The sequence below is a fragment of the Cinclus cinclus genome, chromosome 4, assembly GCF_963662255.1.
Source record: "Cinclus cinclus chromosome 4, bCinCin1.1, whole genome shotgun sequence".
Lineage (NCBI taxonomy): Eukaryota > Metazoa > Chordata > Aves > Passeriformes > Cinclidae > Cinclus > Cinclus cinclus.
In genome coordinates this window covers 56,671,186-56,697,350 of record NC_085049.1, presented here as the reverse complement: position 1 = coordinate 56,697,350, position 26,165 = coordinate 56,671,186, and the positions used below count along the sequence as shown (strand labels likewise).

At 50.6% G+C, this 26,165-nt stretch overlaps 2 protein-coding genes across 3 annotated transcripts; both read right to left on the bottom strand.

Annotated features, from left to right (window-relative positions):
* Positions 1-1,119: 1,119 nt before the first annotated feature.
* On the bottom strand, positions 1,120-10,341 carry MCM5 (minichromosome maintenance complex component 5). Its single transcript, XM_062491298.1, has 17 exons — positions 10,325-10,341; positions 9,842-10,027; positions 8,845-8,971; positions 8,619-8,747; positions 8,155-8,327; positions 6,735-6,890; positions 6,474-6,640; positions 5,707-5,878; positions 5,486-5,597; positions 4,592-4,735; positions 4,235-4,300; positions 3,491-3,667; positions 3,275-3,387; positions 2,926-3,054; positions 2,551-2,693; positions 1,845-1,972; positions 1,120-1,413 (listed from the first exon to the last, which is right to left on the bottom strand). Exons 2-17 carry the CDS (start codon positions 10,006-10,008, stop codon positions 1,312-1,314), a joined length of 2,205 nt encoding a protein of 734 aa, XP_062347282.1. The 5' UTR covers positions 10,009-10,027; positions 10,325-10,341; the 3' UTR covers positions 1,120-1,311.
* A 2,618-nt stretch (positions 10,342-12,959) lies between these two features.
* Positions 12,960-19,089, bottom strand: HMOX1 (heme oxygenase 1). 2 transcript variants are annotated; one of them, XM_062491297.1, is made up of 5 exons: positions 18,990-19,089; positions 18,543-18,663; positions 15,739-16,230; positions 15,010-15,121; positions 12,960-13,689 (listed from the first exon to the last, which is right to left on the bottom strand). In XM_062491297.1, exons 1-5 carry the CDS (start codon positions 19,019-19,021, stop codon positions 13,553-13,555), a joined length of 894 nt encoding a protein of 297 aa, XP_062347281.1. In that variant the 5' UTR covers positions 19,022-19,089; the 3' UTR covers positions 12,960-13,552. The 2 variants fall into 2 exon arrangements, with proteins under 2 accessions (XP_062347281.1, XP_062347280.1); XM_062491296.1 differs by lacking the exon at positions 18,990-19,089 and having other exon boundaries at positions 18,543-18,854.
* Between the last annotated feature and the right edge of the window lie 7,076 nt (positions 19,090-26,165).

The following is a 26,165-nucleotide window of genomic DNA, read 5'->3' as shown; positions in this document are numbered from 1 at the left end:
AGTGCACCATGTGCCTCTGAAAACCCAGAAGCAGAGCGATGTTGTTGAGCCCACAAGTGTTGCAGTGGGGCCCAGCCCTGGTGTGGCAGTTTCCAGAGTGCACACCATACCACAGCTCATTGGGACCCCTTGGTTTCCCCTCTAGAAGGCAGTGCCACCAGCAGGACCACAGCTTGGCATCCTCAAGACTCTGGTACCCTCTGCTGGCCCTGAACGTTTCTTTTGCTATTGAAACCTCTCCTGGATTTTTTGAGCCTGAAAGCAGACACAGGCACCAGCCTGTCCACCAAACACAGCAGCTTTGCTTATCCAACACTCTGCTGTCTACAAAGGTCCCCAGAGCAGGGATCTACCAGCACCATACATCTTTGTGAGAACGCAAGAGCCAGTACTGATTTGCTAGAAGTAACAAAAATCTGCAGAGTTCTTAAGTGCAAGGTTGTGCTGCAAATGCTAAGGGTGAATAGCTGCCCAAGGGCACTCTGGGGCAGTGTCCAGGAGAGACTCCCCATGTGTGGGACAATCCTCCCCAAAGTCATTGGCATAAAGGTGGCAGGGACTACTTGGAGGACAGCACATAGCTCATGGGGATTATCCTGCATCCACATTCTCACTGGAGCAAGCAAGGCTTTCACACAAGCCTTTAACACTGCAGGGTAAAGGGTTTCCCTGCTGCAGGCCCTGGGAGAAGGCAAAGAGGGATTAGCAAAGAGCAGGGAACAAACAGAAAATAATTTTCTTCACTGCCACTGGCCAAGGGGGAGGAAAGCAGCAGATGGCACACAGGGAGTGGGGTAAAGTGCCTCCTGCACTGCTGAGCCCAACTGGACAGCCTGTGACAACAGGCTTTATGCCTTAACAGACAAACCCTGAGTGAGAAATGAGTTTCTGCCTTCAGGGCTGCTGCTGCTGCCCATGAGGCTGAAACATGAATTAGAGTAAGTGCATAAGAGGGCAGGCAAGAGGGACATCTTTCTATCCAAAATCCTGCACCCACTTCAAAGGAGGAAGGGGACCCATCCCCTCTGCCCCTCAGGGCCAAAAATCCCAAGCTACCAATAATCAGGTTTTATTTTAAGACAAACTAAAAGCTTTTGGAGTTCAAAGAAACATGGACATGACGCAGCAACAGCACACACAAGGGACACCCTGACCACCCCAAACCCTGGTTCAAGAGAGAGGCCTGGGGCTTTTGGCTCCCCAAGGAAGAGCTTCATTCAGGAGCAGGCACCAACTCCCAGGGGCACTCTGCCTGCTCCTGGGCAGGTGTCAGGCAGCAGCAGTTCCTTCCTGGAGCCTGGGACAGGGAGGTCACTTGATGCGGTACAGGACCTTGCGCTGCATGCGGTGCTGGATCTCGCCCCGCCGCATCATCAGCTGCAGCACCTTGTAGATGGCATGTTCTGGGTATTTCTGCAAAAGGGGAGAGCAGAGCAAGATGTACCAGCATTGAATGGCAGACAGGAGCTCAGCAGGAACCTGCAACCTCTACTACAGCATGGCTAGGACCCTCTAGAAGGAGCAAACCCAATAGTCCGAGACACTAATGTTCCCTTCCCCTTTCACTACTTTAGATCTGACTGCAGCCAGTGTCACAAATCAAACAGTTGTGGTTTGAAGGGTAGGATCCCCCAAACCAGCCCCAGACCTCAGACCTTTTGCTTAAACTCACCTCAGTCCCCTTAAGCTCTGCAATCACAATGCACACCATTCACTATGAACAGCTTCAAAAGCATGACCAAAAGGCTCACCAGTCTGCTCTTGAGGAAGGGGTTTCATGCCCCCAGCAGCAGCCTGGGGTCCCTGGTTTCACAGCCCAGGCCTCTACAGGGTCCCTGACCCACCTGCCGCATGAAATCCTGGATGATGCTGTGCTCGGACACCTGGGAGCCAATGGCAAAGCGGCGCTTGAGCTGCTTCTCAATGCGGGACAGCATCTCCTGGTCCTCCTGTGTCGTGAAGCCTTCTGCCCCTGCAGGGAGGCACTGTCTGAGCTCTCTGTGCTGCCCAGGTATCACTCTCCAGGGCACAGTGCTCATCTCCTGTGTCTCCCACCACACCTGCACAGCTTAAGAGACTTTAGGGAACCCACGAACTATTTCACTGTAAAAGGCTGTGGAACTCAAACCACACAACTGAATGTGGACCTGACTGCTGGAGCTTCCTTCAAACCCTTTGTTCCATGCTGTTGCCCAAGGAAACATTTTCTTCACCTCCACAGAGAAAGATGTTAGAGGATTAACAGGTTGGAGAACCACATCCTGCACCAGACTCTGCCCTTGGGACCACAAGGGGCCAGCCCAGCCCTCCCCTGAGCAGCACAGGAGACCCTCAGTGTGATCTGCCATTGCCCTCCCTGCGAGGCACAGCCCCACAGCCACAAGGGCCCCTTGCTGCCACAAGCACCGCTTTGTCTTTGCTCAGGAAGGAGGTCCAGCACCTGCCCCTGACAGTCAGGTCCTGGGAGAGGAGCTAATCTCTCCCTGCCCTGAGCAGCCAGGTCCAGCATGTCTCTCTCTCCTACCCCAGCAGAGAACATCTCCCCCTCACCTGACAGGTTGCCTGACATAGCCGCATCGAGCGTGGACACGTGGAAGAGCCGCAAGGCCTCCTCAACATCTGCCTCGGTGGCAAAGGGCTGAAGCCTCATCTTCGCCAAGGACTCGGCAATGCGCACGATGGCCTCCAGCTGCCTGCAGCCACAGGAAACACTCCCTGCTTTCTACTGCAGCTACAAGGGCGTTTTCTTCCCCCCGACTCCTGCCATCCCCACCTAACCCACTCCAGGTGCCTCCTGCCTCCCCCCACAGCACTTCCAGCGTTCAAGCTCCCACCCTCACACTATGACAGCCCCCTTCCTGGATTAGCCCAGCAGTGCAGCCCTAACCCCAGAGGTTCCCCCCCAGAGGAGGGGTTGCTGCTCACCGGACAGTGATGGGGATGCTGGAGCGGCGGTCGCTCTCCTGCTCGTGCTGCCGGGTGCCGCTGCGCATCAGGATGTAGCGATTCTTCAGCTTCTCCGCCGCCCCTGCTGACAGCCGGGGGCCACACTTCCTGCAGGGGGGACAGGAGCCGGAGCAGTGCCACTGGGGAGGGTCCCCTGGGCACCCCTCCCTTCCTTGGGTGCTGCAGCACCACTGCGAGCTCCTCTTGCACCCATTTTTCAAGACAGGAATTAACAGAAAGGTCTCCCAGAGCGCTGGGTGCTTTGCCTCTCCTGCTGCCTCCCACAGTGCAGCCCGGGCGCTGCCAAAAAGATACTCCTGCCACTCACGTCCGACAGAAGGAGATGAGCTTCTTCAGCTTGTTCAGCTCGATCTCGCCCTCCACGGCCTGGGTCTGCGTCAAGGCACTCACATGTAAGGACATCACGTGCTTGGCCAGCGTCTGGGGAAGCAGAAGGCAGTGAGACAGCAGGAACAGCCCTGCCTCCCCCTCCCAAGGAAAGGGGTGCCGTGAGTCCCGGCTGCACCCGCGCAGCTGAACGCACCATGTCTCGCTCCTCGTTGTGCTCATCCTTAACGATGAAGATCATGTCAAATCGGGACAGGATGGTGGGCATAAAATCGATGTTCTCCTCGCCCTTGGTCTCATCCCAGCGCCCAAAGACTGAGTTGGCAGCTGCCAGAACTGAGCAGCGCGAGTTGAGTGTGGTTGTGATTCCGGCCTGTGGTCAAAGGCAAAAAAAAAGGATGGTGTCAAGACCACCTCCACATCGGAGCAGGTAATCCATTCAGTGAAAGCCATTTTCAAGGACTCACTGTCAATCACTTGCATTTAAATAAAGCCTCGTAAGTAGCAACCAATTGCTCTGTAATGGTGGGGCCAGACACACACGTCCTTTTGGAGGGAGACTAGCTTCAGCTGAAACATAAGCACTGAGGAATTTCATTTAAAACCTCCTGTCAAGAGCGAAGACCCAGAAGACCTCACCCCAGGTTTGTCATCTGAGACAAACACTGGGCAGACAGGGCCAAGTCCTCCTGGGCAGCTCTGGCACAAACCATGGGTTTGCAGGTGCAGCCTGACAGCCACCATCAAGGAGAAGCCATGAAGTTCAGGCTGCCCACAGCCTCGAGGCAGGGCTGACTGGTCTCAGACCAGAGACACCAGCAACCATCAATTCCACTGCCTGGACTCTAAAATGGGCAGTTCTGGCAAAAGATGTGTGACCACTGGTTGCTGGGCTCTCAGATCCCCACCTCAGGGCAGAATGCATCAATCCACAGCTCACCTTGGCAATGGAGATGGTCTGCTGCTCCATCGCCTCGTGGATGGCCACACGGTCATCCTCCCGCATCTTTTCATCCCACGTGAGAGAAACCAGGCAAGGAGAAAAAGTCACCATCAGTCACCTCTGCTACACACCTACTGAAGTGACCCCTGACACAAAGTTCTGTGAAGACCTCTGCCCAAGAGGGCAGGATGTAATGGAATTCCCTTGCAGCCCCATCCCCCTGACCTTCCCTGAAAGGAGTCGAGGGAGTCTCAGAGAAGTTGCCCTTCCTCCTGCAGCTCTGGGCTCTCCTGGGACAGGCTGGCATCCCAAGGGCTCTCCTTCCCACTCCCACACAGGCAGCCCCACAAGTACCTTGTCAAACTCATCGATGCACACCACTCCTCCATCTGCCAGCACCATGGCTCCTCCCTCCATGAAGAAATTCCTGGAGGCAGGGTCCCGGATCACTGAGGCTGTCAAGCCAGCAGCGCTGCTGCCTTTTCCTGAGGTGTACACCTAGCGGCATGTGGGACAAGGAAAGGGACAGCACATCAGCTGCAGCAGCAGCCAGGAGCCCACTGCTCTAGCTGAGAGACAAAGCACTCCTGGCACTGCAAAATCCAGAGCTCCTGCAGGAAGAACCTCCAGGAGAAGCCCTCAGCACATGCAAAAAGCAGATGTGCTGGGTAAAGAGCAGGGCTATTGCCTCATCCCAAGCCTCAGACAAAGCAGCTGTGACACACCAGAGGGCATGCAGACACAAACACAGATATTAAGTACAGAAGAGGGAGTGATTCATTGTTTTGTGGGCTGCTGCATTGGCTTTGTTTGCCCCTTGAGGGAACAATACAGTCAGAGGCTGAGTTTAATAGAGACTACAAAAAAACACAGCTGAAAACATAATTTTGTGCCTAGGCTCAGGCTGGAGGTCCGTGCCTGAGATGCAGTCAACTTAATTTGTCCTGACCAGCTAGACCCTCTGCTGATCAAGTCTCAACAATAAACAGCAGCACCAGGCACATCCTTGGACGTCTGCAAACAGCTTGGCTCACAGCGTAATAAAAGGCATGACCTTCTTCCCCTTCCTTTTCTCATTCCCTGTCCCTTCTAGGCTAGTACTGAAAATGGCAGGTCATGCCTCTGCCAGCAAGTCCACCTGTGGCTGCACAGGCAGGTGTCTGCTGTGACCACAGTCTTGTCGCTGGGGCTACACAAGGAGAAGGGAGAAAAGGGGTGCACTACAAGTAGGCACCTATTGCCACGTACCCCAATGGGCGAACACTTCTCAACAAACTTCAGCAGTTGGGATTTGGCCGTGCCAGGGTCCCCCAGCATCAGCAAGTTGATGTCCCCTCTGCGGGTCAGCCCATCCGGGAGCCTGGAGCGATGGGGTTGGGAAGAAGAGAGGGAGGAGAGATGGTGAGCCTTTATTTTGATAACGAAGCACTGACTTTGATAACAAAGGCAGCAGACTCTTCCTCCCCCACCTCTTGCGGGAGCCTCCAAATAAGAGGCAGGCGATGGCCTTCTTGATGTCCGTGCTGCCGTAGATGGAGGGCGCGATGCTCTTGGCAATGGTCTCGTAGATGTTGGGCAGGGCAGCGAGGCGACGAAGTTCCTCCTCTTCTTGAGGGGTCACCGAGCCAGTGAAGCTATGTCCTGTACAGGGATGAGGGGAATGATACAAGAGTGAACAAATGGAAGTTTCAAAGGACGTTATAGCACTCCCCCCTGTGCACACTACAACAAAAATCCCTTCTTGAAGATCATGCCAAGTGCCACCAGGTAGGAAGGGTGGAGAGGGCAAGCGTCTGCCAGCTCAACAAGGCAGGCTGTGCCCTTAGAGGATGGTAAGAAAAACCAAGGATCTTGGGCAAAACAGCTCTTCTGGAACCAGAGGGAGAATTACAGTCAGGACCATGTTTTAAATACAATTTTAACCATGGACTTCAGCTGGGATCCTCAGGGATGGCTTAGCAGATTCGCACTTAAACATCCTGGAGGACTCCAGCTGAGACCTCCTCATTTAATATGACTGAGAAAAAGCCTTACAGGACGTGACTACAGAAAGCCCAGGGCAAGTCAGACCCCGGAATGGCTTGAACCTTCTGTTATATAAACAGCATAGAAGGACCAAGGATGTGATTTCAAACAGTTCTTACTGAGAGATCACCTAGTTCAGGATCAAGGGGGGAGTGTCTCCTAGCACCAGGTTACCAACACGGACCAAATGCACACCAAAAGCAGCCCTCACCTGAGCCCTCTGTATCCACCTGGATGCCCACCACACGGATGTAAGCGCTCCGGATGCCCACCCCCACACTGTAACGGCTTTTGTTCTTGCTCTGCGCAGATTTCTTGATGGAGTAGATCCCCATGATAGTGACTCTGTTCCCTGGGACAACTTTGTCACACAGGTACCTACGAGGAGACAGGGGAAAGCAGAGGATGGTGGTGGGAAAAGATGGCACCAGCAACAGCCAGCAGGGGCAGGGTGGGAAGGTTGTGCCAGTACCTGTCACAGTAGAGCTGCAGGTGCCGGGGCATCTCCCCGTGTGGCACAGCATCTGGGGATTCCTGGAGTTTCAGGACCTGGAAATCCACACACTTGCACTTATCTGGTATGATAAAATAAGGGTCCAGAGGGCACCTTGGGCGGCCAGCTTGTTCTCTGTGCAGAGAGATCAATCAGGGAAGGCTGTTAGCACTGAGGAGCCACCCCTTGGAGGGCACCTGTGGAGGGGACAGCAGCAATAGCAAGGGGCAGCTGCCCCTTCCAAGCAGTGCCACATCAGCAGGTAAGGGCAGACAGATGGGGCCAGATTGAAGGCTACCAAGCCCTCTGTCTCGTCTTCAACAAGTGCCAAACGAGTATGTGAGAACAAACCAGAGGCGGGGTGACATTTGTCTGAGCACTGCCTGCCTCCCACACCTCCTCTGCTAGCTGTAAGTAGGGAAGGTAATTCATTAATTACACGGAAGGTAGCAGCACAGACTCAGTGACACGGCAGGGCATTTTTCTTTCCAACCTCATGCACGAAGCAAATGTTAAGTGGTTTCTGGTGAGAAAGCAATTAGCAATGTGACAAGGCTGACATCCACCTCCCAGTCTCTCAAGACATATCTGCCTTGCTAGATTACAAGCTCTGTGAGACAAAGAGCAGCTCCACATACTGCTGCTGTCTCAGAGGGGCACGACTGATGCCTGACTCCATGCAGGGTTTTCAGGGAGGGCAGCACCAGAGTGCAAATGCACTCACGCAGTCAGGGATCAGAAGCAAGGTGCTGTACAGACCACATACAAGAATGATCCACAGCCCAAACCCCTCTCAAGCTGCATTAGAGCTCAGGTGCAGAAAATAAATGCTGGCAGGTATAAGCCCAAAGACACAACCCACCAGGACTGGCTGCCCTGAGAGATGCAGCATAATGGCAACCTAACGCTCATAGTTCTCAGAGGCACCAAGAGATGTAAAGCAGAATAAAAAGGCTAGGAAAAAAGCATCCCTAAGGAAGGTAACACAAAACAGGCCACTCAGGAGTGGGAACGTGAAAGCAAGGAGCTTGTTTGGGAAAGAGGAGAGAAACTTAACACAGCATTATGGGAGGCAGGAATGAACCTTTAGGTACGACAGGTGAAATTCCTTATGAATAAAAAGAACTCCCTGGACACGGTCACTCAACACTGCATGCAGCACTGACCATGCAGGGTCACAGCCAGCACGACCGCAGATGGACAGCTAGAACTTGCCAGCTAGAACTGCACACTGGCACAGGGGCAGCACAAAAGGTGGAGGCAGAGCAGTGCAGATGCTGCTGCCTCATGGAACAGGGAGCAGATTCTGCAACGCATGGGATATAGCAGGAGCAGGAAGAGGGAAAGCAGGCTTTTCTTGCCCTCCAGCCTGCTGGTGTGTGCCTTTTCCAGTCCTTACGTATTGCATTTCCTGGGCAGAGCATAGCCCTCCAGGCCCGGGCGCACCGCGATGTTGCTGATGGTGTTGCGGCAGCTGCGGCACTGGATGGTGATTCTGGTGGCTTTGGCTCTCACAGGGGTTGCTGCAATTACAATCCCAGGGATCTTCACGAGGTGGGACATCTGGTCAGACTGAAAAGGGAAAGGCAAAGGGAAGGTGACAAAGCCATGAATGAAAGATGGATACAAAGCATGAGAGCAAAGGACAGAACACTATGCAGAACCCACGAGCAGCAATAATGTCCCTGCAGCAGGATCCAGCAGTAACAGCCCTTTGCAGCCAGACTTAAGCTGCAGAGTAACACTGCTTGTAAATTAGTGAGTGACCTGCATCCTGAACCATGTGACCAGGTACCAAAAGCTCCCCTGCAATCACACCCACACAGTCACTCTCTGGGTGACAGCTGATTCACTTCACCTCACCTTCAGGCTGCGGATGTTGGCTGTGTTGGCATCCGACCTCAGCATCACTTGGATGTCTTGGAGAGTCTCCTCCCCTGAGGGACGAGGACGAGTGACCTCATCTGCGACTTCTTTTGCTGCTTCCTCCAACTAGAGAGGGAACAGTGGGCTATCAGTGGGTCTGTTACAGCAGAACATCAGAGCTGTTCTCTAGACAATGTTCTAGGTTGCCAACCTCCATCCTTACCAGCTGCAGGTGCTCTGCTGGCTGCTTGTACAGATAGTCTGCGAGGTCTTCATCAAAGCTGGCCAAGTCTTCCATCTCCACCTCCACCCAGTACTGCCCCAGGTTGTAGTGCCGTTTGAGCTCATCCCTGGAAGGCAGGAAGCAGCCAAGGTTTGCAGGGCAGAAAGCACCAGTCACCCACAGTGGCCTTAGAACAAGCAGGGATAGGAAAAGGCAGGCTCTGCAGGGAAGGCCTTGGTTTGGAATGCAAGTAGGGCAAATTAGGTGAGTTCCAGGAGAAGTGCAGGGGAACCTGAGCAATCTTTCACCCAAGCCCACTTTGAAAGGTGACGTAAGACCAGGAACACCAGTGCTGGCAGCAGCAACATACAGTATTTACTGGAGTTACATGACCACATAAACAAGGAGAAAATTTCTGTGTAGGATAATAACTACTGTATGTAAGATGTGGTTTAAAACAAGGAAGTAATCACAGAACTGACATTTTCCTTAAAAATACCAGGCTTAATGAAATTTAGAGGTGAAAGGCTGTTCTAGCCCTTGATTATGATGTATCTCCATGATCCCTTAACATTGTGTCTCCAAACTGCATAGGGAAAGGGTGGCCAAAGGAACTTCATAGATTTGGAAGGCACACAGGGATAATGGCACAGCGATTTAATGGATACAGACAATTCTCCAGACCAGAAAGCACTACAGTTTCAAAGACAGACCTTGAATCTCAGAACTCAGTGCAAGCCTGGCAGTGTGGATCCCTCTACTGCTACCTTTTGCACTGGCTGGCCGGCTAAAAATTTGTGAGAACACCAAACCTCTGCTTTTTTTATCAGGTTAAATATGAACATCTCTTAATACCGAGCTTTTTATGGCCTACGAGAAGAGACAAAGTGGCTATGGTGCATGCGGGGTGTGCGCTGCAGGAGGGAGGTTAAGAGCAGACTGGATGTGCAGATGGCGGTGGGTGAGGCTCAGAAGGAGAAAAGTGCCCCAGCAGCACCTGTATTTGAAAGTGAAGCCCGTCCGGTCCGTGCCCACCCGGTACTGCCGCAGGAACTCCTTGAACCGCTTCTGCAGCTGCGACTTCCGAACCTGCCCCTCGTCCACGGACACGTCTCCCCCAAAACTGTCGCTGTAATAAATGCCGGGGTCGTCGAAGCCGGACATCGCGGCTGCTGCTGCTCCGCTGCGGGGGCGAGAGCGCTCGGTCAGCCCCAGCCGCCTCCTTCCCCCGCCCCGCAACAAAGGCCCAGCGGGATCGCCCCTCGCCGAGTGCCCCGCACCGCACGCACCGGCCGCCTTCTTTCCTCGCAATGCCCCAGGGGCATCCCGGTCCCAATCCAAATCCCCATCCCGGTCCCAGTCTCAATCTCAATCCCAGTCCCAATCCCGGTCACAATCCTGGTCCCAATCCCAATCCCAATCCCAATCCCAATCCCAATCCCAATCCCGGTCCCGGTCCCGGTCCCCCGCCGCTCCGCACCTCTCTCCCCACCAGAACCCGCTGACAACTTTTTTTCGCGGCAAAAGCGGCGCGCGGCGGAAACCGAACCTGGGCAGGGCGCACGCACCGCCTCCGCCGCCGCGCGCTCCGATTGGCCCACCCGGCGCGCGCAGCCCGCTGATTGGCCGCGGCGCTCCGCCCCGAGCTCTGTGGCGCGAAATCAGGGAGCGAAGGGCGGGGGAGGCGAAATGGCGGGCGGGCCGCACCATTGCGGCGGCGGGCAGAGGGGGAGAGGGTGATACCACTGCAGGCAGGGGGAGAAGTGAATGAATTGTCTGGTGTAAGGTGCTGGGGCGGCGGAGCCCGTTCCTGCTGCAGGGCTTCGGGACACGAGTTCTCCGGGATGCTTCGTCCTGGCCATTAGGGTATTTAGGGGGCAGGCAGTCAGGTGTGCTTTCTGGCCCTTTTAAGGCGTGGTAATAGCTGAAGAGTGTGCCGGGAAGCGCCGTGCGTGGAGAGGGAGGTTTCAGCTGCAGCCCGTGGGATATAAAGCTGGTGTCGTTGTTGCAGAGAAACCAGATGGGATGGTTGATAAAAGATTCGTGTTAATCATAAAAGTGTTGGGGTTTGTATAAACCAGAATGCTAAGGTCTGAAATGAAGTATGGGTGTTAGATAGAAAAAAATATATATGATTCAACAATTCTGTTTAAATCCCCCTGTTATGCCTATTGTGTTTTTTTAAAGAAAATTGTATTTGATACCAGTTTGTAAAACGAGGGTTTCCCACGGCCTGAGAGATTTTGCAAAATCAGATTTCCTGCCAATTGCAACCTATCTGCTAAGACCAGACTTCCCACTCCTGCTGTTCTTTATCTACCAAATCAGATGGTCACTTGACAAACTGTCCGGAGATTTCACACAGCAGTCCCGCGGATGTTTTTTGACCACCACTGCTTACCTAGCAAAATTATAACAACGAAAAAATAAAAATTATTGATTACTACAAGGAAAACCGTGCTATAAAAAGGAGCTGCAAACCAAGGTTGGACGGAGCCTGGAGTGGTTGGTGACAGCTCACGTTCCCCAGCGCTGCTTGCTCCATCTACATCAAATAAAGCAATCTAAATTTTGCTAAATATCAAGACTTTTGTTTCTCATTTATAACACAGATGTATTCATATTGATCACAGACAGGTATAAACAAAGCCTTAGTCTCCACCTCTGCGGACTTGAGGCTGGGGTGTTCAGTGTGTGACCACAGTGGCTGTGAGATACCCAAAGCACCATCTCTCTCCTGCCATGAGCAGGGATGGTAAGATACCTGTCAGGACTCATATTTTCCAACTTTGAGCTTGCAGTCAGGCTCTCTGAGCAGTGGAGAGGGGCTGAGTGTAGTGCAGTATGATTCTGAGCTCCTGGGCATTTGTTTGTCTCTTTGGGATCTTAGTTACCTCAACGTGTTTGAATGAACAAAATTGTTTAGTTGGGGTGGTTTAGAGGAACTCCACATTGGAACTTAAATCTGAATGAACAAGTTATTGCATTTAAATAGCTATTAAGCCTCATATCCCAGCTTTTCAAACACCCAACTGTCTTTTTCAAGAATTAACTGGGTTTTTTTTTTTTTTTTCTGGCAGGTAGATCCAAAGAGAGAATTATTAAAGAGGGTTGGGGAAGGGATGCAGAGTAGAAAAGAGCCTGAGAATGATGACAGTCCTGCTCATTCTCAGCGGGACCTGCCTTCTGATTCTTGTTCTTTGAGCAGGTTCAGTGAAGGCCATTAAAACAGACTGGTAGGAACACACGTCTTTGGGATTAAGGTCACAGCCAGAACAGGCAGACCGTGGAGACACACTGATCACAGAGGCTTTCTGGTGGAAAGAGAGGACTCTGAGGTGGTAACTCGGCAGTTTTGTCAGTACCTGCAATGCCATACCCGAACTGCAGTCTCTCCTGTGCTGGGAGAGCCCCCGGAGCAGGCAGGGCTGTGGCTGGACACAAAGCCAGCCCTCCAGCTGCGCCTCAGCAAAAGACAAGGAAAGCAAGCTGTGTGCACGGGCTGCTGCAGCAGTGCTGTGTGTTTGGAGTGCCTTTAGCAATGCCACACGTGTGCTGTGTCCTGGGAGCAGAGGGTTGGTTTGTCACTTGCTGAGGGCAGTGGTTGTGTGCTTGATGCCTCCCATTCAGCTGCCTGGACCAAAACCTAGGATGCCTTTAACTTTTGGGTGGTGAAAACATACTTGCAGTTCTGATTCACGCTGAAAATTCTTGCAAAGGCAGCCTAGTAATGAAGCCCTTTGCTGGCAGTTCAGGGAGAGCTGTCCTGGTTTTGACCAGCTGAGGGTCCCATCACCTTTTGCTTGTGATGGAATAGCAACCAGCTCTTATGTACCACTTCCACCCCTTAAGAATCCTTTGCACCCTCACTGAATTTCAGGCTGTTTCTAGAAATAGAGAGCAGTGTGTAGGAGCCCAAGGAACCTGCCTCAGCTTATAACAGGTTATTGTTAGCACTGAGTGGGAGCAGAGTCTGGCTCTGATGATAGCTCCCACTTCTGTCTATTGTCATGTCTATGCAGGCAGCAGCTCCAAAATACATATAACCAGGAGGAAGAAAGACACCTCCCTTCTCCCCATGTAAGGCTTTAACAATAGGAAACACCAGGCCTGAAGGCTTTACATTGAAATTTATTATGTGCATAAATTATACAACCAGACAAGAATGACACTCTATCTTCAGCAACTTCTGTCTTTTGTTTTTCAAAGACCAAAAATGATTGGAAAAAGAAATAACAAAGACTACTAGTGTCATGTAAAACTGTCTGTAACCCATGGGAGCTATGTGGCTCCACAGAGAAAATGATCACAGTATTATCCAGCAGTATAAAAAAACTGAGCAAACAGCTCCAATGAGCTCCATCTTTCTGCGGAAAGACAGATGTCAAATCTGTGTTTCTGATCCTGTAAGATTTTTGTAGGCACTCTGTAAAGCAATGGCAACTCTTGGCCATAGTTTTTAGCCTTTTCTACCCTTGGCTTTTGGTGATAAAGTCATTCTCTGAGAAGAGCGCACACTGAGCATAGGAGAGACTTTGCCTGAACCCACTTACAGCACTCTTTGATTTCTGGGGAGAAAAGTCTCCTAGTATTAGTGGCAGAACCAAGATCATGGTACCCAGTCAGGAGTTTCTCTCACAAGGACTGGGGAAGGTGGATTAGTTCAGGGTGAGGGAAGTCACAAAGAGAAGGTGAAGATCCTGCTTTCTCACATGGCAAATAAGCCCACGGCGACTGTCATGGCGAGGAAGCTGAGAGCCACGATCCACCTCACCAGGGAAGTGGTGGGTGTCGTGGCTGTGTTTATCATCTTTGTCCTCTCACTTTCCTTCCCAGCTGCTGGACCTAGAGCAAATAGAGAAAAAGCAAATAAAGACAAGTGAGAGGAGGCTCTGGCAAGAAGCTGTTAATGTGCCGTGCTTGCTCTCAGCAGTGCCAGAGCACACCCTGCTGGAGTTGTCCAGCGAAGAAGGAGAAGGTCCAGAGCCCAGCTGGGAGAAACAGGGGCAGCAGGTTCTGCTCTCCCGGTGGAGAAGGGAAGCAGCACACTTGATCTGGGAATCACAAAGGCCCACAGCCCCTCTGCCTGTAGATGACTACCAGCCTCTCCCCTTGTCTCCTTACAGCTTATACGTGCACTGCCCAGCTCCATCAAACCCCTGATGTGTGCAGAAGACAAATACTGAAGATAGAATCTTAAAAGGCATTTTGTCTCGTACTTCTCACTGATTTAATTAGTTAGGCATCTAAAGACCTTGAACAGTCTTCAGCACTCTAAGCAGTTTTCACAGTACAACTTCAGGATGGGTTTTCTCATCCAACACCAAATTTTTCTGAAAATCTTACTTGCATGCATGTATTGGGAGAGGACTGGCAAAGTTTCACAGAGAACTTTTAATGCCTTTCCCACAGAAACTGCTTTAAGCTTCACTATCTAGAGATGCTTAAGGCAAGCTTTGCTTTTCATATTTGCCATGGAAAAACTGTGGTTCAATCCAGGATGCCTGAATACAAATCTCCATTTTGGTTTCAGAATGGATAGGCTGTAAGGGTTTTTTTATTTGAATTGCATCATGGAAACCACTCTGCTCTGTGAACATCTGAGCTTGCTCCTCACTAAGGTACAAGCCTGTCTTAAAAGCTGATTACATTCCACCATCCAGAGCAGTCCTCACTACAAACCAGCACACTCTCTGGACTGTTTTCAGTAAATACTTTTGGAAGGCAGGAAAATTATCAGAGGGGTGTACAGTCCAAAAGGAGAGGCTGCTGGATAGGACTGTGTCCAGAAGAACTTTGTCAGCATCACAGCACCACAGCTGATCTGTAGCACCCAAAACTGATGCCTTTGCTTCTGTGAATTCAAGGTCAGCTTTCCCTGTGTTGACTGAACTTTACATTTGTTAAAGCCCTAGAGAAGAGTCTCTTTTTTAAAAGCTTCCTCGCTGACACACTTTCTGGAGAGCCCACGTGTGTTACCCTTGCTCTGTCACGTCGAGAAGAAGCTTTGCACACTGCAGTGCCTCTCCTTGCACTACCTGCTGATGGCTAGAGAGGACATGGGGCAAGCTTGTTTCCCAATGGCTTTTACAAACACAAACAGAGGAAGGGAGGAGGAGGAAAGGAAGGAGCCCTGTGAAGCACCCGCCCTTAGAAGTGTCTCACCATGCTCGTGTGATTTGTTGATGTTCCTCGTGCGAAGAAGTTCTGCCTTTGGCTGCACAGGGTGACCATTCTCCTGGCTTTTGGACACCAGCTCCTGCAGTGCCTCAAACACCTGAGAAGAAGGAACACTGTCTCAGTGTGTGGCCTCCTCTTGTTCTTTCACTGGACCACTTGCCCCTTCCCCAGGCACTTTAGGAACCAGAGGAAAACATGAGGCTTCAGTCTAAGTCTCCTGGCACATTTTGCATAGAACAAAAGTTGCCTGTAAGGTCAAGAGGATGTCTTTCAAACTCCTTGTTTGTTTTACAGGTTCTCCCTGAAGATTTCAGCTAAGGAGAAGACTATTCCCCATCTTCTGATGGGAAGGAAAGCAAGGTACCTGTCACCTAGTCAGAATGCATGGGGGACCTGTGGAACTTCACCACAGAAGCAGGACAGATACCAGATGGTAATCCCCACTGCCAGCATTAACCCTCATTCATATCTGAATGGCGGCACATGGAAGAGACTGGATTCAAACACTAAGGGAGGGAGAAGAGCTCTTCAGAGACCATTGTTTTATTCAGCTCCCAGGTTGAAGAAGCACGGCCATCCACCTCTGTGAGCTCGCCCTGATCCACAACTTCTCAATAACTCCCCAGTGGAAATACTGGCCTTGTATTTCCCCTGTAGCTATTTTCTTGTTTGAGAGAGGGTGTGGGCTGGCAGTGCTGGCTGGTTGTTACTCACCTGTATATTTAACTGGAATGCTTTCTTGGCCTCCTCCATGACTCTTTTCTTGGTGGCAAGGTCCATCTCGAGAGCATTCATGCGGGAACGATAGAGCTGCTTGAACTTGGTGGCATTGGACACCCCATCAAAGGTGAAGAAAGCCAGCCCTTCCCCAGTGCTGGGCAGCTGGAGAGCCTTCTGGGCAATTTTCTTCAGCACCTGCCCCCCAGACAGGTCTCCCAAATACCGAGTGTAGGCATGGGCCACCAGGAGCTCTGGCTCGTTCTTGCCTACGTAGTGGAGCCTCTCGACATATTTCCGAGTAGCCTCAGGACATGGGATCTCTTCCCTCCAGTTTCTGCCATAGAAGTACTTCAAGTCTTCCTCCAGGGCAGCTTTGCGGTGCAGCTCCGCCGGGAAATACACAGGGGCATAAACTGGATTGTTCTTGTTCCGTTCAATCTCTTCCTCCAGAGCAGAGTAGACAAAGTACAGGGATGCTGTAACCAGCTGAAAGAGAAGAAAGAGCATGAGCTATAGGGGTATCTGCTTGTCTTTTTCAAGTCTGTGGGACAAACTGTACTAAGAAAAAAGGTACTCGTGGGCACACCCACTATGAGTCACGAATTTCTGTGATGTTGCAGCTTTCCCAGGTGGAAAACAGTGCTAGGTACAGGCAGACACTGTTTAGCCCTTTCCCTTCTGCTTGAGACAGCAATCAGATGTGTCCTTTCCAGCAGGTATTGGTCTTACTTGCTCCTAAAGTCACTGCCTTGCCTTCAAGTTAAAGTCCCGCATCTTGATGTAATGTAAACTGGAGCCCTATTTAAGCATTCCTGGTTTCTTCCGATTCCCTGAGTCAATAGAGAGGGTATTCCCAAAGGTATCCTTTTTGGTACATTGTTCAAATTTGAATACTCCAAAATGTGGCTTCCCTCTGTGGGGCCCTGTGAGATGATGACACACACTGGTTATTTTTCAACATATTCATCCTGTCAGCATCCCACCATCCTGGGAACCAAGGCACCACCACTCTGCTCACTCAGGCATGCAAGTGGGGTTGCCTCCTCGGTTGCCCCAGGGAGACAAGATAAAAGGGATCTGGAAGCACAGCCTGCCTCTGAAAGATGCCTTTGTGAAGGAGTTCTTGTGAAGCTGTGTTCCCCCCTCTCTTTTGAAACCATTGTTATTGTTGTTTTTCCCAGCTTATGTGATACTTTCTTCTATCTGCCAGCTTTTCCACGTGGTCTGAGACAATATAGCTGTGTTCTTTCCTTCCCCAGGCATTCTGTTTTCAGAGGCTGTCACGCCTACACCACCCCTTCCTTACCCTGGCACCCCTTGAGAGAAGCCAGTGGTAAGGGATGAAGGTGTTGCAGTAGAGGTGAGTCAGGTTTGGGTAGGGGGATTATGCTGCTCACAGGAGAGAAAATAGTTTACTTTCTCACAAAGCAATCAGTTCTGAAGTGAGAGAGTTCCTGTTCAACCTTTCCCCACCGTGCCAGCAAATAGGACTTTGATAAGCACACGGGCAGTGACTGGTTGTGGAAACAAATATCCACCATCTGGGGAGTCACGTAGCAGGCCAGATATATAGGTCTGCCAAGGGAGTAAACAAAAACAGTTTTTTAAAGAGTAACCTGTTACCCAGCTTACTGGAAAAGGAACAAAATACGGGAAAACTGCCTTACAAATTAAGCAAAATTATAGGTCAATTGTTTTCAGAGGCAGGTAGTGGTTTAATGAACAACATGTTTTTAAAAAACTTGTTAATTTTTAAAATACATGCCCCATCTCATTTGCCTGACAGCATGTAAAAATCATCTAAGAAATGGAGTTTTATTCCTGAAGGTCTTTTTACACACTTACCTGTCTCAAAGTCCATTGCCTAACCAATGCCGTATTTCTAAACGCAGAAAGTCAGCACCTGAGACTGAATTTATGCTTGGCTAAGGATTCTGAATGCCACCTGTCAGAAATAAGTAGTCTCTTTCTACTTCGCTGGATTTATTTACCAAGGAACAATTCAACAACAAAGTAATTAAGCCACAGGTTGAATTGGTTGCTGTTATTTGCAAGTCCATGCGTCACATCCTATAGCCTCTCAGGAATTTCTTGCCCAGGTGTTTGCTTTGATTTTGCTCATGGCTTTGTTATGTGGCTCAGACCCCAGGAATTGTATCTAGCCAGGTTAGGCTAATATGTGGAAATATATCTCTTTTTATCTCAAAAAAAGCAGCAGGCTCCTGCTTGTTAGCAGCAGACACAGATTGTTCAAACTCAGTCTGCTTTTGAGTTATTGCTTATGATCTCAGCTGTGGTATAACTCAAGTGACAATGCAAAGCTCAGTGCCAGCAATGATCCCACATCCTCACTTTCTCACCATCCCATCATTATTTCTACCTGCAGCTGCCTGGAGCATTTTAAATATAGAATTCCCCCTCTTTTGGGCATTTCAGCTGCTCAAGTATCTTAACTATCTGATAGTTCTATCTCCATTAACTGTATGGCAATAATTAACATGCAGGCGTTTATGAAGAAAGAGAAAAACAATAGCATTAGTCCCATCAACCTCTTTGTCCTTTTTCTCCCGTTTCAGCTTGGCTGCCCACTGTGGTATGCACAGTCCTTCCCCACCTTCTGCAGGAGGAGCAAGTAGGATGTGAATGGTGCAGGAGCACAGAAGTTTGATGCTTTTCATGTTTTTTGTAGGAGATGCTGATACATCGTGTCCCCATCCTCCCCCCTTTAGTCCTCTCACAGCCCATCTGATCTAACTGGTGAGGAAATCCCATCCCTGAGCAATGCTGCTATGAAGTACCTTAAACTCCTGGAGTGACACCTGTCCCTTTTGGAAATTCCTCATGAACGGTGTGTTCTCTGCCTGCTCGTGCACCTCCTTGGTAGCTTCCTTCAACAGCTCTGACAGGTCTGTGGACATTCTGGGCAAGAACAGTGAAACAGGTATTAGTGCCATCTCCTCTGACAAAACGGATCTTAGCTCTCTAGGGCAAAAGAGGGAGCCTGGGATGGCAGAAAAAGGAGCAGAGCATTCCCGAGAGATGTGGATGGTAAGCAGAGAGCACCAGCTTTCCAAACACTGTCCCGAGCAGGGAAGACTGACAGACTCCATCCAGAGGTGGAGGCAGCAGCGTGCCTTTCCCCGCAGAGCAGGAACAGCAACAGCAACAGCGTGTCTAAAAGCAAGGGGAGAAACACAACACTCCTCTGACAAAACGCTTCTCTCTCATTCCCGTCCTACTCTCACCTTTCGGAGTTTTGTGACTGGGAAGTTTCCATGTTTCTCCACGTCTTTCGCTCCTCTGCTTCCCAGCTGTTGTTGTTCCTGCTTCCCTCCGTCCTTTCAGCTCCCAGGACAGTGAAGCTCAGAGCTGGGCAGCCTGACTCGCACATCCAGCTTTATACTGCCAGGCCACGTGAGCAGCTGACCTCAGTGTGAGTACAAACTTCTTGCAACACAACAGCACTTCCCTTCCCAGCCTGGCTGCCACCCTCGCCTCCCTGCAGCCCCAAGGAGCCAGAAGGAAGTCACCTGATGTATCTTGATAGCTAAGCAAAAACAAGAGGATGTCCAGAAACTTCTCTTTTAAGGGTGCCTGGCTCTGTAACCCTTTCAGTGCCTTGCCTGTGGCAGGCACAGCCCGGTGCTCACTGAGGTGCTCGTTGTCCTGGGGACAGCAGGGTTGGATGAGGAGGGTGGATTTACAGGGCTGATTCCTGGGGCACAGAGGGCAGCCTCCTTGCCCTACATCCCAGTCTGTGTGCCTAGCACCCTGCCGGGAGAGCTAATCCAGCACTCGGCATCACCTGCTCCAGCACAGCTCAGGTGTAAACATCCCATCTCCCGTGTCTGTGCTCCTGCATGCACCAGCTGTGGCCTGCAGGTGCCAAACCTGCCCTCGTGCAGCTCCCCCATTCCCCTGGCACTGGGCAGCAAACCCTGACACTTTGCACAGAGCTAACACAGGTGTGCCAGCACCGATGTGCAGAGAAATCCATTCCATGCTCTCTTGCTCATGGAAACAATGGCATCTGATTTGTTTGACAGCTGGCTCCTGTTGTCACCACAGCAGTGTGCAGGGCAATTTAGGAAAATATCACTCCATCTCCTAGATATCCAGAAGGCTGAGGTAGCTCAAAAGATACCATACAAGACTTGAGGGAAACTGAGGAAGTCTGCAGAGACTTTCAAAGGCAATAATTTCTTTGATTTGGGAAAAGAGTTGGACATGGTGCTTCTGCCAGTAGCTGGTGCTCTGCTGTTGTTTTTTTTTTTTCTTTTTCTCTGTTATTGTTAGTGGGGTTTTTTGTTGTTGTTGGTATTTTTGTTTTGTTTTGTTTTTTTGGGGGTTTTTTGTTTTTATTTTTTTAATAAAGTGGTCAGTGAAGTAGCCAACAGATGAAGCTAGGCTAGCAGGGACAGATGATGCACTGGCTGGCTGTACTTTGGAAAAGCACACATTTGTGCTGAGCACAAAAGAGCAGGGCACTTAGAGCCATGATTCCCCTGCTGCTGTGGGTGTGAGAAATTCCTGGTAGACTCGTGCAGGGGGTTCTGGGGAGGCAGAGCCTGGGAGAAAAGAGAAGGAAGGACTGTGGCATCTGCTGTCCCACTGCAGCCAGCCCTCTCTGTGGATGCTGCCATCCAAGCCAGCACCCTGCCTGTCTCCCTGTCACTGCACCCACACCAGCCCCAGCAGGGTTGGGGGCTGTAGGTTAAAAAGCTATTCTAGAAAAATGCTTTTTTTTTTTTTTTTTTTTTTTTAATTCCAGCAGACATCTGGCATGCAGCGTTCAGGAAGGATTAGTCAGCATTTCCATCCTGACTCAGCCAGACTTTTCCTGTCTTGCTTTTGTCTTTTAAAGCAACAGTGCACGCTGGCAAAAGCTGACACGTCCCATTCTTACCCCCATGCTGCTGCAGACAGCTTGCTGGCTTTTCTGGAAGGTAAAATAAATTTATCAGGATGTCTGAATCTTCAAAGCAAGTGTGACAAAGCCCCAGACATCTCCTGAGAGTGCAGAGTCCACTTGTAGAGCAGGCAGCCCCATGGCCAGTCCCTCCTGAAAACATTGATACCAGTTTGCCAGAGGAATGGCCCCAAAATCAATGTTTCCCTCTGGCATAACTCCTTAAAGTTCTCTTCTTCTGTCATTTTCAGTGTGTTCTATTCTGAGAGGGGAAGCTGGGGCACAAATTGAACCTTTAGTTCTAGTGGAGGGGGGTAGGAAATATATGAGAATTATAGGAAAATTATATGAGGAGTTATATTATGAGAGTATATTTTGTGAAATAATTTGAAGAAAATCCAGTTCTCAATCCCTGCCCCTCCTTTCACCTGCTGCCCTGGAAATGCACCCAGTTCTTCCCAAAGACTTTCTGGGTGCTTTCAAGCCAATGATTTTGTCCCCAGCCTGCCTTCTTCCAAGAAGCTGCATGCTTGGAGGCCCTATAAAAGATCTATCCAAAAGGCTTTCCCCTTCCATCCAGGATTGTAGTAGGTCTGAATGAGACTGGGGGGAAGAAAGAGAGGGTCTCTAGTCATGTTGCTATCATTGCAGTTAGGTTTTCTGGCTTGTAACCATACTGCCCCAGGACATGGAGAAGTACCTTCTCTGGCTCTTGGGGATTTACCTTCCCCTGAGCAGGCCACAAGAGATACAGCTCACCTCTGCCAGGGGATTTGCAAAGGTGCAGACAAGCAAGCCACACCACATGAGTGATTTATGCTGTCTGATTGCCCTCTGATTTGGGTTTCTTGGGATGGAGCAGTTGTGAGACTGAGCCTGGCTCTCTGGAAAGGCCCAAATGCCCCGCAGCAAGATGGAAGGAGAACTGAAAGTGGGGTGTCATCATCTTTGCAGTTGCTGGTCTGGAGCATTTCTGGTCCCTCCAGTGTTCTGCAGCAAAGGCTTGAATTGCTTCTGCTGTGCTGTTGCTTAATGGTGGGTGGGAGGTCAGTGACACTGAGCAAGCCAATGTGCCAGCAGGGATTTGTGAGGTACTATCTCTTCCTCAAAGAGAACTTTGGAAGTCAGCACTTGGGAGCAATGAAGGGGGTGGGAGGTGGGTGCATTTAGTGGAAGGAGCAAACTGGTTCCCAGAGCACAGCGGGCCATGGGAAATCAGAGCCCAGCCTGCATCCAGGTCACTAGGAAATTCTGCTTGAATACCACTAAAGTATCAGAGCTGTGGTCTGCACTGTGCTTGCCAGAAGCCCTTGATGTCTCCTGCCCTTCCAGTGAGCTGTGTCTGGTGGTGCATGAGCTACTCACTCTGAGGACACCAGCAAAACTGCCCAGGGGATTTCTAGGAAAGATGAATAAAGTAGCCTCAGGCAAGATATTTGTAGAAGTTCCTGCTGGGCTTAAAAGCTTGTCTGCAAATCCCAACACCTGAGAAAATGCTTAGTCACGAGATGGGAGATGAATGGTTAAAAACAACAGAAAGTTATTGAGGGGTCAGTGTTTCCATGTGGAAAGGGGAATTTTCTCTTCTTTGTACATTAACAGCCTATTTTGCCAGTAGATTTATGGCCAGAAATGTCTAGTTACACAGGCAGTCATGGGATGCAAAGTCAGCTCTCCTGAGTCCCTTGTGGGCAGCACTGTTCCACACTGGGCTCTGGCAGGCAGCCCCCAGCAGCTCAGCTTGGCTTCTGTGGGGAAAACCAGCCTTAGCCAGCTCAGAGGGGTTAATGGGCTCTCTCAAACCGTGACACAGCAAAATGCGGCTGCCTGGTTTGCACTGGAAAAGCTGATTCAGTGACCAGGATTTGCTGTGTAATGGTAGGGGAAAAGGCGTTACAGTAATTGCTTAAAATGACTTGCTGGAGAAAAGAATCTGTGCCTGAGTGTACAGGGATAACCTGTGTGTTAATTTGTGAGATTACCTCTCCCAGCCCCACCTTGCAGAACTGACTCACTGCTCTCAGCAGCCAAAAATCCCAGTCTAGATCAAAGATACAGGTGGAAAAAAAAGGAGGTCAAATGTCCAATGCACTGGAAATCCCTATGGAGAGCTCAGGCACTGCAGCTGTGCATGGGGCTGGAATTGCTAGTACCTTTGGAGCATGACAAAAATGGGAAATGCAGATTGCAATAAATATTTTCATAGGTGTATGGGTATATGTGTGCTGCAGCACATTGGTATCTCCAGCACATAGCTATGAGCAAGGAGAGAGCCTGGACTGTCTGGAAACAGGGCAGAGAGAGGGAAGGAGAACACAGCAGGTTATAGGTACACTGGGCTGAAATTTCGGGAGAGGGTGCATAGAGCCCACCATGCTTCCTAGAGTCTTGGTGGTTATGGGAATCAATCCTGTGTCCAGCTAGGAGCTGCTGTGGCAGCCAAAGGAAGATGTGGAAGGGAATGGGGCAGAGCTACAAAGTAAAAACCCCATTTGCACAAATGTTTGTCAGAGCCGGCGCCTCCTTTGTTTCAGCGCCATAACCGTGGAAAACAAAGTGTGCCCTGACTGCGAGATGGAACAAACCATGAATATTTGGATTCGAAAAATCACACGTATGCAACAAAGAGGACCTTGAACCGCACGGCTCACATCCTTTTCTGACGAGAAGGAGGAAGGGGAAGCCAAGTTTTGCGCAGAAAGTGAGACCCAAATCCCCCCTCCCCGCAAAGTTTCCAAATCGCCTCTGCGCGGTTCCCTGGTCCAGGGTACAGGAGAAAGGCTGGGCCGAAGGAAGAGGCTGTTTCTGGAGATTTCTCCAGTTGTGCGGAGCACTGGGACGGGGGCCAAGAGCAGCAGCTGGAATCTCAGCGCTGCGCAGGGACCGCCCTGCCATAAACGGGCTCACGTGGAGCCCGCTCCGCCGTGACTCAGCAAAAAGCCTCTCTCACAGCCTTTACTCAGCAGTTCCTGCGTCCCGGCCTGACCCTGACTCAGCAGGACGCCCACGCTGGGAAAAGGGTGACTTAGCACTAACGGGAGGCGGCTGCGGGTTTTGGGGCTCATGCCCTGGCGGAACGTGCGGCATCACTTGCAGTCACAAAATGTTCCCCTTTCAGCTGTCCTTCCCAGAGCCACACCCGGTGAGGCAGGAAAGGGTGGAAAAGCTGGAGTTCCAAGCTGGGAAAGCTGAGCGCCTCTCTGACCCGGGGCCGAGGAGGATTGCTGTGTCCGTCTGCTGTGGGACCGGGACAGTCTCTCTGCTCCATACGGGGGAATCAAGGCATGGGAACATTGGGGTGCTCGGATGGGCACCCAGCTTTCACCTGTGCTGGTGGAAAACAGCAAACCCAGGAACAGTGTGTGGGAATGAATCCATTATAGATCCTGGCATTCAGGATGTGCCAAATGTAAGTGACTTACTCCAGACACACACAGGGTGTCTATGGCTTAGAGTGTGCTCCCTCCCTCACTCGCTACCAAAGATCCAGGTGCTCCAGGGCAGGCAGGCAGGCAGGCAGGACCTTATTTACCCCACCGAGCTGCTGTCTGTTGTGAGAGGGTGTCAGGTACACACTGACGAGCAGAAATAAACCAAAGAAGGATTAGAAAGGGCAGATGTTACTTCAAAGATCTTAGTTCAGGGCAGAGTGGGCTCAGCATTGGAGAGCCCTGTGCACTTTGAAGCTTACGGACTGCAGCCGGCACAGCAAAGGAGCCAGAACACCCCCCTTTTTCGGGGCATGCATTCCCTAGCAGCCCAGCACCGAGGAATCAGGGCTTTGGGCTCAGCTCTTCCCCTGAGCAGTGCTGGGCATAGCAGGACCTCTTTAGCTAAGTAATCATTAACAAGGCGACGTGGGCTTTGAATTGAAGTGTTCGATTGCCGGGTGTGTCTGGCAGAGGCCGAGCGGGACCAAAGGTACTCGGCAGGTGGTGAGACTGAAGGTGCCTGGTGTGGGGTGAGCCAGCTCCTGACTGCCCTGCTGGAGCTGGTGGTTCATGGTGCTCGTGCCAGCACAAAACATCTCCCTGCCCAGGGGCAGCGGGGCACTGCTGGCAGATCACCACACCTTGGCTTTTTAATTTTTTTTCCTTTTCTTCTCTAGCCTCACCCAGCTGTCAAATTTGCTTTGTGCCTGATCCATGCTTTTCTGCCTAGACTGGCCAGGAAAACAAGTGCCTGGATACAGGTACGTGTAGCTTCTCTGTGCTGCAAGGGAATTTCTGTTCCCCCCCAAGAAAATCCTTGCTGCAGTCCCCAGGAGTCTTCTTGGCAGGGCTGAGCCCCCAACCTCTCTGTTGCACAGTACAGCACCCCTGCATACCCCATCTAAGAATTCCTGGCAAGGGCCAATGTCCAGTCTTGCAGGAAGGTTGCTGGAGACAGCACTGCAGCAAACTTGTACTCATGGGGAGTGATCCTGTCAATGGCCATCTCCATTCCCTTGCTCCTGAGCACTGGAGCATCTACCTTTCCTCTCATTTGTTTATGTAGTCTTCATCCACCCTTAGCAACAACAACAGTAATCTAGAGGAAAGGCGAAGTGGCTTTATTCTCATTTTGTGAAGGGAGGGAGAATTTTGCTATTATTCTCAAAATAAGCTTTGAGGAAGTTTTGACAGGGCAAAGCAATGTGAAAGTCCTGTGGAATGGAGAACAGCCTTCTCAGTGTACTGGTTCAGGACACTTCTGTGCTGCCTTTGTGAGACAGTGCTGTAGGAAATCAGGATATATTTTTGTTATCACCCTTTAAAAAAAATTCATGTACTATTTGGAGGTTAGTGGTTGGTAAAAGAGAGACATGTAATTTTTGCCTGTATGAATGTAATGCTGGTGTGCCAAGTATCACACTACCCAAACATCATGGAAATTCTCATTAACTTTTCGTGTATATTTAGTTTTTAAAGATGTCAAGCAACTCTGACCCAGTACAAGGAAGTTGTCTTTCTTCATCTGCCATAGCAACAGTGCTTCTGGATCACGCAAAATACCTGTCCAGATCAGGATCCTGTTCCCAGTGTGGGAACTTATTAATGGGTGCCTAGGCAGAGCACAAGCACTCCTTCCCGTGCTCCGTACAGTCACAAAGTGTGAATGAATGCATTTCCCGGAATGGTGGCTGTGCGGGGCTGCACAGGGCTGATGGCTGCAGCCTAATACTAGAAAAAGGAAAAACTGAAAAACTTTGTTTTGTTTCTGTCCCCGGGGGTGGCAGAGCCTGCTAAGCAGGTCACTGTTAAGGAAGGGGCCGTCCTCTGCCCTCAAGAAGCCTGGGCTGAGTGTGCGAGGGACCACAGCCATCTGGTGGTCAGAGCGAGCACGCAGCGCTGTTCTTTTTAAAACAACACCAGAAAAATTTTTAAAAGGGAAAAGCATTTAAAAGAATTCCCCACAGCGTTGTGGTTTTTTGTTTGTTTGTTTGGGTTTTTTTGTTTGCTTTTTTTTTGCAACCATGAAGCAGTTGTTTGCCAATGTGAAGTGCCTCTACTTAAAATGATCCCTCACGGAA

What these genes read in the sequence shown, in the direction of transcription:
- MCM5 (XM_062491298.1), bottom strand. Translation starts at nt 10,008, where the DNA reads ATGTCCGGCTTCGACGACCCCGGCATTTATTACAGCGACAGTTTTGGG. An exon ending in CTGCCCAGGAAATGCAATAC is followed by an intron (nt 6,891 to 8,154) that starts GTAAGGACTGGA and finishes CTCTCTGCACAG; the next exon opens with AGAACAAGCTGGCCGCCCAA. An exon ending in GCATCGATGAGTTTGACAAG is followed by an intron (nt 4,301 to 4,591) that starts GTACTTGTGGGG and finishes TGGGATGAAAAG; the next exon opens with ATGCGGGAGGATGACCGTGT.
- HMOX1 (XM_062491296.1), bottom strand. Translation starts at nt 18,854, where the DNA reads ATGGAGTCTGTCAGTCTTCCCTGCTCGGGACAGTGTTTGGAAAGCTGG. An exon ending in TGTCACTCCAGGAGTTTAAG is followed by an intron (nt 16,231 to 18,542) that starts GTACTTCATAGC and finishes CTTCTCTTTCAG; the next exon opens with CTGGTTACAGCATCCCTGTA. An exon ending in CATTCCAGTTAAATATACAG is followed by an intron (nt 15,122 to 15,738) that starts GTGAGTAACAAC and finishes CCTTCTTCTCAG; the next exon opens with GTGTTTGAGGCACTGCAGGA.